We start from the raw sequence: 19102 nt of genomic DNA, 5'->3' as shown, positions 1-19102 counted from the left end.
AAAAAAAAAAGGAAATGTGTTCAGAATTAACTGGATGGAAAATGTTTGTGAATTTATGACACGGACATTATCAGGTCATATGAACAGAAAGTGAAATAAATTAGAGCATCTCAATAAATTATGAACAATACAGCAATTTATTCCAAACAGTGTGGAACAAATGGGCCTTAATAGGAACATAAATAAATCATTTGTTTAAATTCTATTTACATTCAGTCTTGCACAACGTTGTAAGACAAAAGAGAAAGAAAGAAAGACCAAGACATTTTTTTTCTTACAAAATGTTGCAATACAATGTTTTTACAATGTTATAGTGAATTTACGCCTTTACAATGATTCTTTTATACTACGCCACGTAGTTTACATCAATAAGTTACATTTGTATGATGATAACGACGAGTTTTATTTATTTATTTTAATAATGGAGTGATACATTTTGTTATGTTGAGAACTTTGGAGACACTCCCTTTGTGCTCGACGTTTGTTCAGCGAGTGAACTTCAGACGATCCTCAACAGGTTTATAAACAACACACATGAGGAATACTTTCGGTTTGCTTCAGTCTTGAAATACTTTCGGTTTGTTCAGTCTTGAATCCTGGCTAAACACGCAGTGGGACTCATGCAGAACTTCAGCCATGTAAGCGTTCATGTTTTTAAATATAACTACAGTCCGTGTGTTTTTGTGCTATTATAGTAACTATATTGTTGTTTTCTATTTGTGGGGAACTACCCTGAAATGATTCAACATGTTTATGCTAAATCTGTGATTATGTCGATGGTTTTATTAGTTAAGTTATTAGTATAGGCCTATAACAATTAAATATATAAAATGTAAAAAAAATGATATTTAACAAATAATCCACGTGTTAAATATCCAGACGGAATGAAAGTAACTGTTTAGATATTTGACCAATCAGGAGAGTGTTTTATAAATGTGTATCTGTCACATAAACCAGCTCTTCTGTATTCTCATCAGGTTTTCAAATCTTCTAATGATGCTGTTTTGCTTCATCTATTACAGTGGTAAATATCATTTCTATTTGCAAATGACAATATTTATTTTCAGTTGCATGTAGAGATGTGTTGATTGTTTCACTTTCATGTCATTCAGTCAAGTGACTGTGGTAGATAATTATGAAAATTCCCCACCACGGTATATTATTATTATTATTATTGCAGGAATAATACAACTGCACTGACACATCTGATACAACTTTATTTTTTTCATCAACATTTGAAGCTTTTGAAATGTGGCACAGCTAATATTCTTGACTCCTTATTAATTTTATTTACATACATCTTTAAGCTAACTAAAATAAGAATATTTTATGATGACCTTGATTACAGAGAATAAACAGAAACACATATTGATACTTTGTATAAAAGTGTCTGTATTTGCAGGAACTCCTCGTGCAGGAACTAAACTTCTACATGTGACCGGAAAAAAGGGAGACAGCATCATCCTACCTTGTGAATTTAAGGCCAGACAGATTTCTCATTATCATTTAAGCAGTTGGTCAAAGATGATCTATGTTTGTCAGAATGAAGAATGTGAGAGTGAAAATGGCCGAGTGTTTAAACAAGGAAACTGTAACATTGTCATCAAGGATCTGCGCTTCAGTGATGCTGGGAAATATGTGTTGAGAGTCTATTACAATAATGCTCAGTCAATGCTGGAGCGACTAACCCTGGAGTACTACCTTCATATTCAGGGTAAAGCCAACACTGATCAATGCATCAACATGCTTTCTGGTTTTCCTAGTAATGTTAACAGAGTCATAATGTTAGTATTGCATGCAGGGCCATAACCAGCAAAGACATTTAGTTATATCCTATATTCAGATTAGTTCATTTAAATAGAGGCTGATTTTAAATGATTACATTTTGTCCCCTAATATTATGGTCTTGATTGATTCCACCGTAATAATAATGATGAAGGATGAACTGTCTGTTCAGACGAGATGTCAGTGAAGATCGGTGAGGAGCTGAAGTTGGATGTTCTGTTGACCAATACTAAAAAAGTTGTACATCAGAGCAAAATCATCACAGAGTGGACGGTGGTCTGGAAGAGAAGAGGTGGGGTCAGGAGCGATCGACTGATTGTCAGAGATGGAAACCTGACCTTTAATGAGTTTAAGGCCAGTGATTCAGGATCATACAGAGTTCTGGACTTTGATGATGAAATCTTGATGAGAGTAACTGTTACAGGTGAGAAGCTCAGTGGATGTTATAAGAAATATTATTCTTAAAGTGCACAGCTGAGGTATGTTCATCATGAACAACAGATTGATACTAAACTATATAACTAATCTTTGATATTCTCACAGGATCCGGTACAGACTCAAAGGAAAACCACACAGATGATGACAAAACTGATGACACTGAACGAGTTTGTAAGTAAAACAGGAGACAGTATAAGGGATTAATTTTCTACCACATGTTTTGTGGTCACACATGTGGCAATATGTGTGAATCAAAACTTTAAACACATTTAAAAAAAATTATTTATTGCACAAAACTAGGTGTGTGAAGTAACAAATTAAATACTACCATTACTGTAATTAAGTATATTTTATTAGAACATTTAAAAATTGTTTTTAAAAAATTGTGTAATTTTACTTGAGTACATTTTAAGTGATGGAACTGAACTTTACTTCACCGTTTTCCTCCATTTGTGGTCATTGCATGCTTTATTGCATGCTTTATTTCTCAGAATTGCGACTTTATGTCTCCCAATTGCGAGTTTATATCACGCAATTCTGACTATATTTCTCAGAACTGCGAGTTTATATAGTAACTTAATGAGTGTATGACAACCAGAAAATGAACGTTTTTGTCTTCATTTGGATGGGGTTGAATACTTAGGGACATTTTGTTTAGATTCAGGAAATGTAATGAAATAAATTATATTGCCCATCCTCTCAGGATACCTGGAGTTAGTGTTACAAGTACCACAGGCACATCATTTTTGCATTTTTTGTAGCATAAACACCATCAAACCGATGCAAGCTTCGGATCTTCCAATGTTTCTCTATGGCGCTGAAACCTAAAGATGCCCGAGTTCCGCTCCCCGTGCATCTGATACTCGTCTGTCATTGGCTTATCTGCGTTCAAGGGGAGGGGCTTACTGATAGGTCAATTGAATAGCCCTGTTATATAATGATGTCGTTATGTCAGATTGAGTTAGACCTATCAGACGGCACCATCTAGAGCAGGCATCCTCAAATCTGGCCCACTCCTGCAGAGTTTAGCTCTGACCCTAATCAAACACACCTGAGCTGCTAATCAGAGTCTTCAAGATCATTAGAAAATCACAGGTAAGTGAGTTTGATCAGGGTTGGAGCTAAACTCTGCAGCAGATTGGCCCTCCAGGGAAAGATTTGAGGAACCCTGATCTAGAGTTTCATGACAAAACTGTATTTATGTCAAAAACTCAGGATTTACTGAAGAGAACTCATACAAAGCAAAAACAAAAGCTCATTTTGACCAGTTACGTCATCTCTCACTTATTCTATGCGATCTCACGGTTTAAAGCCTGTCATAGGAAATCAACACATGCTGCTGTGAATAATAAAGTGAGGCATCTGGTAACATGGACTTCTATGATTTTCAACACATAACTGTTCAAATCTCAGAAAACTGAGTTTAGGGTTTCACAACCCTTAAAACGCATTTTTAAATGTTTGATTCACAATTTTTGAATTAATTAATTTTTGTATTTATTAATATTATTATTATTTTTTTGCTATTCAGTTTTGCATTTGTACTTCAGTTTTGTGCAATATATATTTAGGTGTGTTTTAAAATTTTTGATTCAATGATTTGATTTATTGACTGGAATACGTTTGCTGGAAAATTAATCCCACGCATTGAGAGCTTTACTGATTATTTGAGCAAAAGAACATAAAAAATGTGTTTTCTTCCCAATTTCCCTCTTCCAGCTGTAATTAACTGGATTTTGCGTACTGGAATGTGTTTTATTGTGGTTCTGCTGGGTCTGGCTCTGATCGCACTTGTCATCAAGAATCCCCTACCCTACTCAGCCCCCCTTGCCTCATTTACTATGAATATGCAAATTAGCCCCGCCTCCACTCAGTCACACCAGCCAGAGCCTCCTGATCCACTAATTAACACAATGTAATGGCAATACACGGAAAATGACTGGATAAAACTGTTTTTACTAGCGGACAACGACAGAGGAAACAGTAACATTCGCTAAAGTTACTTGATGATGTTGTGTCCTCAAAATACTCAGCAATGTTGTTGATTAATGGACTGGCACATGGTTTGTCTAAAAGCATATTACAAACACCACATAGACAAATAAACAACATAAAAAGCTGGATTTTCACTGCAGGGGGACTTTAAGAATCAGCAAATGTGTGTAGTTATCCAAAAATGCACAGGAAGTGAATCAGCTATGCCAGGCATAGTCTTTGTGACATAAAAACATCTGTCAATATGTCTTTATTTGAGAATCTCATTTTATTTGTGAATTTAATTCATTTTTTTGTGAAACACCTCACATATATTTGTGGATCTCATTCTATTTATTTGTGAATGTTTGATTTTTACATTTATTTCGAGTAAAGAAACAATTCTGACCCCATACTAGTCACTGGTTACTCGTAATTAGTCTTCAGCTGATCTGATCAATAGATCTGCAAAGGATTCTATCAACATATGTCTGAAATATTGCAGTTTGTTTGTATCATGTCTTTATGTTTATCACTGTAAAGTTGTTTTGAGGCAATCTGTACTATATAATCTGTATAGTATCTGTAATTAAGTTTCATTTAGCTTAAGTTTAATAGAGCATTTGCATTATTCTTTGTAAAACTGTTTTGAAAGTAGTTATTGTAAAAAATAAAAAATAAAAGAAAAGTTGCAAAGCACATCTTTTAAGAGTGTTGTTTGTTCATATGTATTTTTGTACGAATTAGGGGGGGGGGGGGGGGGGTACTGGACGAGTACTTCTGTGACAAAAACTTTTTTTTTTAATCGTGGTTCTTCATTGGCTCTTCATGAAGTAAACAAGGGCCGAACTCCTTATATGGGCATTTCTCACAGGACTCGCTCGGGAGGAATGTCTCTAAGGAAGTGTGCTTTTGGTTGTGTGTGAAAGATAACCTTGTTCAGCTTCCTGAAGAACCCAGCATTACGTAAACAGTGGATGCAGTATTTTGTGCCGGAGCAGCAACAGAGTTTCACAAGTGTGTTTGTTGACGAACGTTTTATAAGCAAGGCCCAGTCCGACGCTGGATTTGCACATCGTTTGATGCTGAAAGATGGAGCGGTCTCAGCTATAAAACAGTCCCGGGTCATGATTCAGAACTGCAGATGATAAGTGAAACGGCATCAAATGTCTCTTGTTGGTGATTGGCGTTCATGTGCTCGACACTCTTTAGCTCCGCCCACACGGCACGCCTCCAGGAGCTCTGCTTTTTTTTTGGAGAGAATTGTAAAACTGTATCTTTCTTTTATAAATATGATAAAACTAAAGTATTTTTGATGATATGAAGGATGCAGTACTACTCTATAGGTACTCATTATTAACATGAGATTGGGTGAAACTGTGTGTGTTATGTCCCCTTTAAGTAATTTTTTCCACTATGGTCATAAAAATATTTTTCTATAAATATTTATATATATTATGATGAAATCTGAAGATACAATTTAAACAGTTCATGTCTGCGGCATTTACTTACAATCTAAACAGCTGCATGACATTCAGACTCAAACAGCTGAGATCAGACTGAAATCAGAGATCTTGTTCAAGCGCTCTAAACATCATGCATCTGTAAATGTGGACGTGGAAGCAAACAGCCAGAAGCTGCACAGTGTTTAATGGACTTCCCCTGCTTAGTGTTACTGAAACGTACAATTATGCTGAGATTCGTAATTTTAAAAAAGATTAAGTACAATTATTACTTATAAGTCCATTATATGGAGAAATGTTTTCATCAAAAACCTTAATTTCTTTTCGACTGAAGAAAGAAAGACATGGACATCTTGGATGACATGGGGGTGAGTAAATTATCAGCAAAAGTTTTTTTAAAAGTGAACTAATCCTTTAACCTGTTAAATTGTCTTACAGGTAATAATGCACTTGAAGACCAGGTGCAGACACACCTGTGGCCAGATTGTCCCACACATTCTCTCCTGCGCTGGCTTTGTGTTTCGGGATTCAGGTTGGTCATCATCATGATCCTCACAACTTCTGGATCAACAATGTCCCTGTTCTGAAGAAAGAGGTTGTGGAGCACAGCATGCAACAACATCTGGCTCAAAGGCATGGCTCAGTTCATTTGCTGGTGGTTCACTTCGGATGTGACAGCCATATGAAGTTGGAGACCCAGCCAGCTGAGCAAAACCTGCTCCCACTGTCTCCAGGTCATCTGCAGTGGGGAAAGCAATCAGCCTTCTCAAAATCCTGAAGACTGCCCTGCTCATTCTGGGCACAGAGGAGTTGGGGATGTTGAAGGCAGTGACAGCACCCAGTATTATGATGATGCTGCTGTGTGTGCATATTGTCTATAATGTGTATATGTACGGTGTTGTGGAGTAACTAGTTACATCATGTAACTAAATTACGTAATTTAATTACAAAATAAATGTAATTGTAATCAGTTACAATTACTGTGAAAAAAAGTGTAATTAAATTAGTTACTTATGAAAATGTTAATAATTACAAAGGGGGTTATATCTGATTTTTTCACACACGCACAGATTTAATTGATTTCTTTCATAAATTGCAGCAACTGCTGTAAAATATGAGACACCAATGTTTCAGGGCTTTAGGACACAGAATAGGACACATGCTTAGTCGATAACTTTTATTTAATATTTGGATTTATGAATATGATTTTTTTAAGATTAACTGTTTTTTCCAAGGCATTGTTAGATGCCAGTGTTTCCTGTTATAACTATGCAAATATTTGATAAAAAAAACTGTAATAGTTACTAAACTGTTTATGAACTGTAAATTAATGATTACACCGATTGGCTGGTCGCAGGAAAAATTACTTCTAAAAGCTCTTGCTTGTGTATTTGGACTTTCGGACTTAATGTATAAAAATGTAATATTAAAAAATCTATATATTTAAAATGTTTTCATGAGCAAGATGAATGTTGACACCGTGGCTTCACCCGACGCGATAAAATACAACAGAACCAATGATTTGTGTTTTGTATGTCAGTGAATATAAACCATCAAAATCAGTAAACTGTGCATACAGCTGAATTATTAATACATTTTTATACATTAATCAAGTGCGACGTGACAAAATACAATAAAACTCCTGATCAGTATAAATGTTATCATATTATAGCCTTTGTCAGTAAATAGATCCCATTATAATCAGTCATGCTTATGCTGTGAGAGCGCAACATCCGTAATACGAACAACTGATGCTCCGCCCAATACATCCTGACTTCCTGTTTCTTGCATTAAATGCATAACCGCATTACTTCCTCCTACTTGTCTCCTGTCTGCAGCGATATATACTTGAATCTTTCTGACAAACATGACGTCTGCAGGATACCACAAGCAGCACGTTTTTTTTTTTTTTTTTTTTTTTTGGAGACCATTGACACTACATGTCTTTTAAAAAAATAATCCATAAAACTCTTATTTTATGAATGTGTATTTACCCAGTTGTTTAGTATTCGATATTGAACATCTAATAAAATTTTGGAGCAGAATGTGGTGATTAATTTAATAATTATGAAAGTGCAATGCCATATACATAAACAAAAATGGACTAATACTAAATCCAACATTACATTAGGAGACAGTAGTGACCTAATGGTTAGAGTCGGACTTGTAACCTAAAGGTTGTGGGTTCGAGTCTCAGGGATTGTAGTTGGGGGGAGTGTATGACCAATGCTCTCTTCCATACCACCGAACCCCTAACTGCTCCCCGGGCGCTGCAGCAATGGGTTAAATGCAGAGCACAAATTCCAAGTCCACTTCACTTCAATTATAATCAAACTAAAGCATTACATTGAGGTTTTGTAAGTTAACAAGAAATTTATAAAATCATAGAAATTCTCAAATAGAAATATAACATTTATGTAACTGGGGGGGGGGGGGGGGGGGGGGTGATTGGTTTAACAAAGATAAAAAGATGATAGTTTTATGTTTCTTTTTACACATTTTTTAATATGTAAAAATCTTCAAATAAAGTGAAAGGGAATTTGTAGAGTTTGTTGTAACTTTATAGTAGTCTACATAACAGCTCTTCTGTTTTCTCTTCAGGTTGAATCTGCTGCTGTTGCTGGGTTTGGTCATTTACAGCGGTCAGTATCATTTATGTTAATAAATACATTTTTGAATTTCAGTGTCAGAGTTATTCCAGTAGATTGTTTTTTCTTTTGTGTCACTCAGTCAAGTGATTTGGTGGATATTTGTAGATTGAAGGTGGAAATTTCCAATCATATTACATTAATTACACACTCTGCCGTCACTGGTTTGTCAGAATCAGAATCAGAATGAGTTTTATTGCCAGGTATGTTTACACATACGAGGAATTTGTTTTAGTGGCAGAAGCTCCACAGTGTGACAGAAAGACAGCAACAGGACACAGATAATAAAAGAATAATATATGTGCAGTTAATTCCAGTTCATTCATTAATTAAACACTGTTCAGGAATTGATTTATTTATTCTCTTTGCGTGACGCACACACACACACGTTCAGCCTTTATTACAGTGAGAGAACTAACACATTTAGTTTTGTATACTTTACATTGAACTTTGTATTGTATTAAATATTTACTATCTGTATTTGCAGAAACCAGCACTGTATCTGTATCAGGAGAAAAGGGGGGCAGCGTCACACTGTCATGTGAATTTGAGGCCAGAGAGATTTCTTATATTAGTTTAGACAGTCGGTCAGAAGTCATCCCTGTCTGTGAGACTGAAGAATGTAGTGGACGAGTATTTAAACAAAGAAACTGTGACGTCGTCTTCAAGGACCTGAGCTTCAGTGATGCTGGGACGTACTCTTTGCATGTCTATTACCAGAATGATCAGACAAAGCTGAAGCGACAGATCAGGACGTACCAACTTTGTGTTCATGGTAAATCAAAACTGATCAAATCATCAACATGTGCTTCTGGTTTTCCTTTAGTAATTGTGTGATATTGCATGTATCCAGCACAGACTCTGAATATTAGTGGTCACCAATATGGGTTTTTCTAATAATTTTATATAAATAATGAATGATTACATTTGGTCCCTCAATGCTAAATATGTGCTTATGGCCTTGATTTAGTGACATCATCATAATAATGAATGTCGTTGTTTGTCCTCAGATGAGGTTTCTGTGAAAACAGGTGAGGAGCTGAAGTTGGATGTTCTGCTGTCAAACGCTGATAAAGTGCAGCATCAGAGCAGAAGAAGCACAGAGTGGACGGAGGTCTGGAGCAGAACTGATGGAGTTCAGAGAGAACGAATCACCATCAGAGATAGAAACCTGATCATTAATGAGTTTACAGATGCAGGAACATACAGAGTTCTGGACCCTGAAGGAAACACCTTGATCACAGTGATAGTCAGAGGTGAGAGAAACTTTAGAAATATTATGTTTAAACAGTAAATTCATACTAAAACGTGAGAATAACATTTCAATATTCTGTACAGAATCAAAGGAAAAACTGGACGACACTGATGAAGACAAAACTGATGACACTAAATATCGTAGTGAGTTAAACAGGAGACAATCAAAACTTAACAAAAATCTTAATCAGTGAATTTAAAGATTGAAAGAAATGTAAAAAATAAAATAAGTGCTCTCTCCCTACTTTTCCCTTCCACCTGCAGGCTACTGGATTGTGATTGTGGTTCTGGTTCTGCTGGCTCTGATTGGGACTGCTGTCATCTTACACACACGTCTGCACAGAGGTTACTCGTGTGGTGTTGCTCCAGGAGGAAAAGAGGAACTGAGTACAGGAGACCCAGAAGCATCGAGGGCCCATACTGATGTCTGCTGAGGGCCCGGCGGAGCGTGATTAAACTGTACTCTTGTGCAGGACGTCTGTTGACTTGATTGGTTAAGACTGGAATACACCACATGACTTGAGCAGTCGGAACATATTTTTAACACCGTAGGCATCACACACTTGCACTTGCCTACTTTATAAATAGTGATAAACAATGTGTTCAAGAATTGGCTTTAAATATCACACGTGATACCCTTAGACTGGATGGAACCAAAGTCTGAAAAAAATCAGTGCTCATCATACAGTACAGTACAAATCTGTCAGCTCTGACCGACTGACCAAAGTAGCACCATAGCACTGACTGAAGGCAAATGGCTTCAACTCAGGGAAAAGATCTGTACAAAAGTCATGTTACTTGTAAATTTGCCTTCAGAGTCAACAGATCTTCAGAAGATACTGTCAACATATTTCTGCAATATATTTGTAATTTTTAGTGTGTATGCACATTTGGGTTGGACCCACCTCTGTCTGTTAACTGTATCTGCATTTAGTATTAGACAGTGTGCATGTAAATATGTATATTTTGTACTGTTTCATATTTAAATATGTTTTAATAATGTTAATATGTTGCTTTTGTTTGTTTAATAGTATGCATTATTCTTTGTAAATCATATTTGAAACATTGTGAAAAACCAAATACACTATCTATACTACAATATTTAATATTGTTTTGTATTTGTGTATGACTTAGCTGTTTTAAACATGATATGCAGTCGTGATTCTCAACAGCCAGAAGCAGCACAATGTTTGATGGACTTTCCCCCTTATTATTAGTCCCTAGCCTGGCTGTATCTGGAGGACTATGTCTGGACTCACAAACCTACACACACTGAAGTCCATGAGCTAATAGACCACACATCTCCTCACAGCTCAGAACAGTCTGCTTTGATAGAATAACCAGCAGAGGGCAATAAAGACCAATCATACTCATCCTTGAGACTCCAACCATTTTCTGAAAAACAAAGCTCTCAACTGTGAGAATTATACTTTCGGTTTAGTTTTTACTGAAATCTCGCTAAACATGCAGTAGTTCTTCAATTTAAACAGCCAGAGTGTAAAACTCATGCAGAACTTTTACTATGTAAGTTTTTATCCTTTCAAATGAAGCTGTGTTTTTGTGTTATTATACATATAGTTTGTTTGTGGAAAGGGTTGGCTGCTAACTAACCTGCTAATGATGCTAACATGTTTATCATTATGCTGATGAATAAATATTATGTTTTTTTATTAGTGGAATTATTAATGTAATTATTGTTTTTTTCTAGACTGTTAACTCAATTGTAATCAAATGATTTCTGGGTAGCAGGTTACTGAATTTCTAGACTGTTTGTGTTCATAAAACATTTGGGTTTGAAGGATCATGATTACACTGAACATCTATAAAATGCATAAAACCAAAGATTTGGATTATAGTTTGATGTTTCTTATATAAAACCCACATGTGAATGAATCCTCAAATACAAGTTAAACTGTTGTGTAGCATTGTGTCTCATTCTATCAGTCAGTAAAGTATTGTATTGCTGTATTAATCTCTGTGTGATGTGTGTCTGTATCTGTGTTTTCTCAGGTTCAGATGCTTCAATCTTCTTCTTCTGCTGCTGTTTTGCTTCATCTATCAGAGCGGTCAGTGTCATGTGTTTTATTATAAATGGTATTGACTTTTAGTTCCAGGTAGAGTTATTCTAAGATATTTATTCTAAGATATAACAATATATTTTGTTGATATTTAGTGAAGTGAAGTGACATTCAGCCAAGTATAGTGACCCATGCTCGGAATTCGTGCTCTGCATTTAACCCATCCAAAGTGCACACACACTCACACACACACACACACACACCCGGAGCAGTGGGCAGCCATTTATGCTGCAGCACCCGGGGAGCAGTTGGGGGTTCGGTGACTTGCTCAAGGGCACCTCAGTCGTGGTATTGAGGGTGGAGAGAGCGCTGGACATTCACTCCCCCCACCTACAATCCCTGCCGGCCCGAGATTCAAACCTGCAACCTTTGGATTACGAGTCAGACTCTCTAACCATTAGGCCACGACTTCCCTTCCCTTTTATGGACTGATGGTAGAATTTTCACTGCATATTAAATCATCACACACTGTGACATCACTGACGTATCTATGCAGATATTAATTAATCTATTAATAAATATCGTTTGGTCTGGCATCTGCTTTAGCTTTGTTTAGTCATGAATGAGGTCTGTTTGTGAACTCTGAAAGACCAATAAAACACGAAACTGACTCATAAGATGAACAGTTCTGAACAGATGAAAGTGGAAATAATCAACAGGGACACTTTAGACACATTTTCATACTGTAATGTTTCTGCAAATTGCATAATTTTATTTTCATGAGAAATAGCCTATGGCTCGAACTAATAACCTTTTTTAAAGCATTTCTGATGTTAAATATTGAAGAAACTAAAAAGTAATTAGCAAAAGTAACCAAAATGACTAAAATAACTCTCCTAGAATATTTTCTGATGTCACTGATTATGTGTATTTTTTCAGTATTAATTATTTGTATTGAATGAATCTGTATTTGCAGGAGCCCCTCCTGTAGGAACCAGCACTATACCGGTGTCAGGAAGAAAAGGAGACAGCGTCACACTGCCATGTAGATTTGAGGCCAAAAAGATTTCTGTTATTAGTTTAAACAATGGGTCAGAACTCATCCCTGTCTGTCAGACTGAAGACTGTAGTGGACGAGTATTTAAACAAAGAAACTGTGACGTCGTCTTCAAGGACCTGAGCTTCAGTGATGCTGGGACGTACTTTTTGAATGTCTTTTACCAGAATGATCTGGCAAAGCTGAAGCGACAAATCAGGACGTACCAACTTCATATTCATGGTAAATCAAAAACCATTCAAACTATGAGCAGCTGCTTTCCAGATCTCCTTTAATAATTGTGTGATATTGCATGCAACCAGCAGAGACTCTGAACGGGACACTAATATTCAGATTAATCGTCTCAAATATGAGTTTTCTAATGTCTGATTTTATCCACTGATAAATGATTATATTTGTTCTCTCTTAAATATATGCTTATGCTGTTTCTCCTCAGACGAGATCTCTGTGAAAACAGGTGAGGAGCACAAGTTAGATGTTCTTTCCAATGCTAATCAAGTAGTGCACTGGACCAAAAACAAAACAAGCTGGAGGGAGGTTTGGAGCAGAAGCAGTGGCGCTCAGAGCGATCAACTGACCGACACTGATGGGACTCTGACCATTAAAGAGTTTACAGCCAATGATGCAGGAACATACAGAGCTCTGGACTATGAAGGAGAAATCTTGATCACAGTAACAGTCACAGGTGAGAGGAAATATTAAATGGACAGCTGAGGTTTATTCATCATGATTTGAACAGCAAATTAATGCTAAACTGTGACTAACCTTTTGATATCCTCTACAGAATCAGATACAGAATCAGCGGGAAAACACTACAACACAGATGATGACAAAACTGAGAACACAAGACAACATAGTAAGCAAATCAAGAGGCATTGAGAGCTTCACCAAATCTTGAAACAGTGAGGTTTAAAAAAAACAAACAAACATTAAAATGTGTTCTCTTCCCACCTTCTCCTTCTAGCTGTTGTGTTTTGGATTATGATTGTTGGATTGACTATAGTTCTGCTGGTTCTGGCTTTGATTATGATTCCTGTCATCAAGAAGCAGTTTCTGAAGAAGAGAGTTTCATACTGAGGGACCCAAACTATAAAGAGGGCCCTGAACCCAGTGAAGCCAGCGGGTACTAATGCCTTCAGAACCAACAGGATTCTGTTAAAGTATTTCTGCAGCATATATTTAATTTACAAAACACATGAGCATTTGCACTGCACCTGTACACCAGCTCTGTGTTTAACTGGATCTGGATTTAGTTAAAGTGACCTATAGACTGGTAACTGAAGGATTACCAATCATAAATCATAGAGGAATTATTGTTTCTTTTGAATTCATCAACTATTGTTTCTTAAAAAAGAAAGTTTTCACAGTTAAAAAATCTTATCACTGAGAATGAAGACTGTGCATGCATGTATATTTTGTAGCATTTTATTTTTACATGTTGCTGTATTTTTAATATGGCTTGAGCTTCATAGTGCCAACATCATCTACTGAGAGTTTCTCCTTTGCACTGTTGCTTTTGTCTGTTTAATAGAGCATATGTTAAGCTTATGGGTGGTGATGGTGCAGTGGATAAGACACATGCCTTTGGTGTGAGAGACCCGGGTTCAAATCCACTGTGAGACACCAATGTGTCCCTGAGCAAGACACTTAACCCCTAGTTGCTCCAGAGGCGTGCGACCTCTGACATATATAGCAATTGTAAGTCGCTTTGGATAAAAGCGTCAGCTAAATGAATAAATGTAAATGTTATTATTTGTGAATCTGCTTTGAAAGAATGTATTGACAAAAGCTAAACAAATTAAAACACTTTTTTAAGAAACATGTTTGTTGACAATGTTTTGGTTGTATTGTTTGTAAGAATTAAATATCAGGGTTTCTGTGGGTCCTTAAAAAGTCTTGAGTGTGTGTTTTATGTGTTTTATCTGTTAAACGTTTGATGCCCAAAAGACATGCATGAGCTTGATTCATTTAATTTTGTGTTATTATAACTATAGTTTTGTTTTGTGTAAAACTAAACCTGCCAAGGAAACAAATAAACATGATTACAATGAATGTATCCATTAATGTGATGCACAGTTATGAGTTATTTTCACTGAAACCAGAATAACAGCTGGAGGATTTAACTCTTGCAAGTGAAGAAGTTAAGACAAAAGCTTTCTTACTGTAAAACTGAATAATAAAGGCCTACTTATTATAAAATATTCCTTTTGCATTTACAGTTATCTCTACAGTGCTTTTCTATTATGGTATTAGGGATATTGTCTTACAGTAAAGAAGAACTACTGTAACTCAGATCGAAATATCCAGCATGTTTTTTATTTCTCCTCGTGGTGACTGACTGTCCTTGCTTTCCAAACTTTAGCCTACATGTTACCCTCCGAAGGGTAATTTCATTTAGTCTCATACACTTAAGTAACTAGCAGAAAGAACTATGGCTAAAGATAGAATAAAGGCTAAAGATTGTAACAGTAATAAAACTGTCAAACTGAATTTATAGTTATTAAAGGAAGGGAAAAGACTGAATGTCTGCATATTCAGAGTACATGAAGAAATACTATAGTAATTCATAGTAAATACTATAGTGTTTATGAACTATACTATAGTAATGTACTTGAATTAATTGTTGTGATTCTATAGATGCTGTGGTAATATAACAACTATAGTAATATAAACAAATTACCCAATACTATAGTTTTCTACAAATATAGAGTATATTATACTACAATACACTACAGTTTACTGTAGTAAAAACTAAAGTATATTATTTATTACAGTTTATCAGTTCACTATAGTTAATAACACCACAGTATGCTGCTATTAACAAAGTGTTGTAAATAATATACAGTATGATACACTTTACTATAGTATGGTTCAAAAATACTGTAGTATTTACTATAAATTACTATAGTATTTTTTCATGTGGTGTTGGGGAATTATGGATTTATTGAATGATAAATGTTTAGTTAAGCTGTAGAGAAACTGTGTCAAGTGTTTAAAATGTTTATTGCATTTAAAGTAATATGTTATGCGCGTGCTAATTCATTAATGGAATTAAAACTAGGAGTTCAGATTAGGCTACAAGATGAAAAAAAGAAGAAAAATTTTGAGTGACAACCTAAACAGCCAATGAGAAAAGGGGGCGGGAATAGTGATATTTCATATCATACGCAAGAAGTTGATACGAAGTTTTACTTAAGTTTCGCAAAACATGCAGTGGTTTACGGGATTTTAACTCCAGAACAAAACACCCATGCAGAACTTTTACCATGTAAGTGTTCATGATTTAAAATATGAATCCAGTGTTTTTATTTTACTAGTGGTGTGTTTATGTTGTACTGCGCGTGACGCGGAAGTGAGCATGTTTACGATTAAAGGTGATTATGATAATGACGATGATTATGATTTTAATTAGTGCGGTTATTAATATAATTAATTACTTTCCTACATTGAATACTCTGACGAGAGGGTTTTTTTTCTCTTTTTTAGCAGGAAAGGGAATTTCATAAACTTATTTATTTGTGTCAGTTGTGTTTGGGTCATTTTGAAATAATTGATTAAACCAAATATTCAGATTATAGTTTGACGTTTCTTCTTATTTTTTTTTTACCATGTTCAAAATCCAAATTTGTTGGACCTTTAAATAAAATTGAAAGTGAAAGTTGTCACAGAACGGTGTGTAAATAATCACACAACGAAAAGGAATCGATTGAAATCATTAAATAATGACAAAACTATATCAATAAACATACGGACAGAGACTAAGCAGGAACTCAAGGAAAATGAATATGACTCAGACAAAGGGAACTAATGAGGTAATTAATGAACAAAGATGGACACGAATATTACAGGGAAACTAGGTCACAAAGAGCAGAGCTGAAAACTGTGATTGAAAACAGACTAGACCTGTAACAACATAATAATATATTATTTTATTGCAAGTATTTTATTGCTGTATTAAACTCTTTGTGATGTGTGTCTGTTAACTGCTGTCTGTTTTCTCATCAGGTTAAACTGGTTAAATCTTCTCCTGCTGCTGTGCTTTGTAAATCATAGTGGTCAGTATCAGTTGTGTATTATTATTATTTTAAATTTTAATTTCATTTAATTCACACAGACTTATTCTAGTCAGTTGTTTAATTTTACTGGATGCTCGTGGATTGATGGTAGAATTTCCTCAGCATATTACATTATCACACTGACATGACTTATCTTTGCAGTCCATCTATTATTAAACATTGTTTGGTCAGAGATTTTCAGGGATTCACTATAACTGCACTGACACATGTGCTCTGGCTTTGTATTGTCATGAATGAGGTTTATTTGTGAGTTCAGAGAGACCAATAAGACACAAAACTGACTTATAAGATGAACTTTTCTCACCTCTGACAAAAGTAAGAAGAATCAGCTGGAATATACACACAATCTCATACAGTAGTGTTTTTGGATTCTGCATAACTTAATTTCCCCAAATAATAGACCATGGTCCAAACCAGCAACCTTAAACTTTAATCTTTACAGACATTTCTGATGATAATTATTGGAGAAACATCAGTTCAGTTGTTGAATCACTTGAATATGTGGTGAATGTCTTGAGCAAAAGAAAAGCTGACTAAAATAACTCTCCTAGAATATTTTATGATGACATTACAGAGATTAAACAGAGATACCACATGATTATTATTTTTTTTTTTTGTCTTAATACTTTGTATTGAATGGCTCTGTATTTGCAGGAACCAGCACTGTATCTGTGTCAAGAGAAAAGAGAGGAAACGTCACACTGTCATGTGAATACGAGGCCAGGGAGGTTTCTGATATTAGTTTAAACAGTCTGTCAGAAAACATCCCTGTGTGTCCGACTGAAGACTGCAGTGGACGAGTATCTAAACAAAGAAACTGTGACATTGTCATCAAGAATCTGAGCTTCAGTGACGCTGGGAAATACTTTCTGAGAGTCTATTACTATAATGATCAGGCAGAGCTGGAGAGACAATTCAGGACGTACCAACTTCATATTAATGGTAAACTTAAAAAACGTGTTTTCTAGTTTTCCTTTAGTAACCGTGTGGTCTTGCATGTAACCAGCAGAGACTCTGAACTGAAAAGGCTTAATATTCAGATTAGTGTGTTTATGGCCTTGATCGGTTGACACCATCATAATAATGAATGTCTTTGTTTCTCTTCAGATGAGGTTTCTGTGAAAACAGGTGAGGAGCTGAAGTTGGATGTTCTGCTGTCAAACGCTGATAAAGTGCAGCATCAGAGCAGAAGAAACACAGAGTGGACGGAGGTCTGGAGCAGAACTGATGGAGTTCAGAGAGAACGAATCACCATCAGCGATAGAAACCTGATCATTAATGAGTTTACAGCCAGAGACGCAGGAACATACAGAGTTCTGGACTCGGAAGGAAACATCTTGATCACAGTGATAGTCACAGGTGAGAGAAGATTGATGGATATGTGGAACATAGTGGCTGAGGTTTATTCATCATTATTTTAACAGTAAATTGATGCTAAACTTTGTCACTAACCTCTCAATATCCTCTACAGAATCAAAGAACAAACTGGACAGCACAGATAAAGACAAAACTGACGATACGGAGAAAGTTCGTAAGTAAAACTGGATGCTTTGAGAGCTTTATAAAAATTTTTTAAGTAAATAAAAAGTTTATGCAGTGAGTTTAAAAAACATAAAAAAAAAAATGATGCTCTCTTCCCATCTTCACCCTTTCCAGGTATAATCTATTGGATTATGATTGCTGGACTGCTTTTGTATCCAGGTCTGTTGGTTCCTCTAGTTACACTTACTGTCAAACACACTAATTTCTAAAAGCAGGACATGTTTCACACCAAGGGATCCCAGTGCAATGAATTTGACAGATGATGTCATTTATCACTGGTTGCTTGTAAGTTTGCCTTCAGGGCCAGAAGATTATTCTGTCAACATATTTCTGCAATATATATGTAATTTACTATACATATGAAAGTTTGGGCTGCTCTACATGATGCTGACTGTATTTGCTTTTCATTTAATGAATCCTTGCGGGGTTGGGGGTACTCTTGTTTTACATTTATGAGCTCAGTCAGTCAGGCTATAAACACTCTTTGCTCACTTTCTCTATACGTTTCATTCATTCATTGTTATGTAGAGGACCGATGTCCATGTATGTGTAAGATTTGCATGCCCACATGTCTAGCTGTATCTTTACACATTATATATACATAAGCATTATTATGCACAGTACATAAGCTGAGTTTTAGAGAAAATATAAATGCCATCAGTTTATGGCACATAAAGGGTGATTAAATGAAATATTTTGAATGTTAAATGTGCTGTTGAGAGTTCTGATTAAATAAACAACTGTAAAACTAAGAATTCACTCATGTTGTGCATTTTCTGGTAGATATTCTGATCATTACCGATGCTAAACCTTAAACCATAACTGCAATTTTATAATAAATCACACT

General features: G+C 35.6%; 3 protein-coding genes across 6 annotated transcripts in view; all 3 read left to right on the top strand.

Annotated features, from left to right (window-relative positions):
• The first annotated feature begins 472 nt into the window (after positions 1-472).
• Positions 473-4862, top strand: LOC306885635 (uncharacterized protein). 3 transcript variants are annotated; one of them, XM_079442297.1, is made up of 6 exons: positions 473-638; positions 978-1024; positions 1403-1714; positions 1958-2209; positions 2329-2394; positions 3943-4862. In XM_079442297.1, coding segments are annotated over exons 1-6 (879 nt in total). In that variant the 5' UTR covers positions 473-636; the 3' UTR covers positions 4143-4862. The 3 variants fall into 3 exon arrangements, with proteins under 3 accessions (XP_079298423.1, XP_079298424.1, XP_079298422.1); XM_079442298.1 differs by lacking the exon at positions 978-1024 and having other exon boundaries at positions 550-638; XM_079442296.1 differs by lacking the exons at positions 473-638; positions 978-1024 and having other exon boundaries at positions 1260-1714.
• A 6078-nt stretch (positions 4863-10940) lies between these two features.
• LOC306885638 (uncharacterized protein) lies at positions 10941-14832 on the top strand. Its single transcript, XM_079442301.1, has 6 exons — positions 10941-11086; positions 11573-11628; positions 12557-12859; positions 13074-13322; positions 13422-13493; positions 13602-14832. Coding segments are annotated over exons 1-6 (795 nt in total). The 5' UTR covers positions 10941-11084; the 3' UTR covers positions 13715-14832.
• Positions 14833-15768: 936 nt separating this feature from the next.
• The window catches only part of LOC306885640 (uncharacterized protein), a 72771-nt gene continuing 69437 nt past the window's right edge, over positions 15769-19102 (top strand). Inside the window, exons 1-6 of one of the 2 annotated variants that reach the window (XM_079442305.1) lie at positions 15769-15905; positions 16643-16692; positions 17368-17655; positions 17821-18072; positions 18185-18244; positions 18370-19013. In XM_079442305.1, coding sequence (XP_079298431.1) covers positions 15904-15905; positions 16643-16692; positions 17368-17655; positions 17821-18072; positions 18185-18244; positions 18370-18464 — 747 coding nt within the window. In that variant the 5' untranslated portion in view covers positions 15769-15903 and the 3' untranslated portion in view covers positions 18465-19013. Of the gene's footprint in view, positions 15906-16642; positions 16693-17367; positions 17656-17820; positions 18073-18184; positions 18245-18369; positions 19014-19102 lie in introns of those variants that run through there. The other variant, XM_079442304.1, reaches the window with a different exon arrangement.

The sequence above is a fragment of the Barbus barbus genome (genome assembly GCF_936440315.1).
Source record: "Barbus barbus genome assembly, chromosome: 19".
Classification (NCBI taxonomy): domain Eukaryota; kingdom Metazoa; phylum Chordata; class Actinopteri; order Cypriniformes; family Cyprinidae; genus Barbus; species Barbus barbus.
This window is presented reverse-complemented; position numbering and strand designations above follow the sequence as displayed.

Coding starts and splice junctions, on each gene's coding strand:
- LOC306885638 (XM_079442301.1), top strand. Junction 11,629..12,556: donor TTGCTTCATCTATCAGAGCG/GTCAGTGTCATG, acceptor CTGTATTTGCAG/GAGCCCCTCCTGTAGGAACC. Junction 13,494..13,601: donor TGAGAACACAAGACAACATA/GTAAGCAAATCA, acceptor TTCTCCTTCTAG/CTGTTGTGTTTTGGATTATG.
- LOC306885635 (XM_079442296.1), top strand. CDS start 1,330: ATGATGACCTTGATTACAGAGAATAAACAGAAACACATATTGATACTT. Junction 2,210..2,328: donor GATGAGAGTAACTGTTACAG/GTGAGAAGCTCA, acceptor ATATTCTCACAG/GATCCGGTACAGACTCAAAG. Junction 2,395..3,942: donor TGATGACACTGAACGAGTTT/GTAAGTAAAACA, acceptor TCCCTCTTCCAG/CTGTAATTAACTGGATTTTG.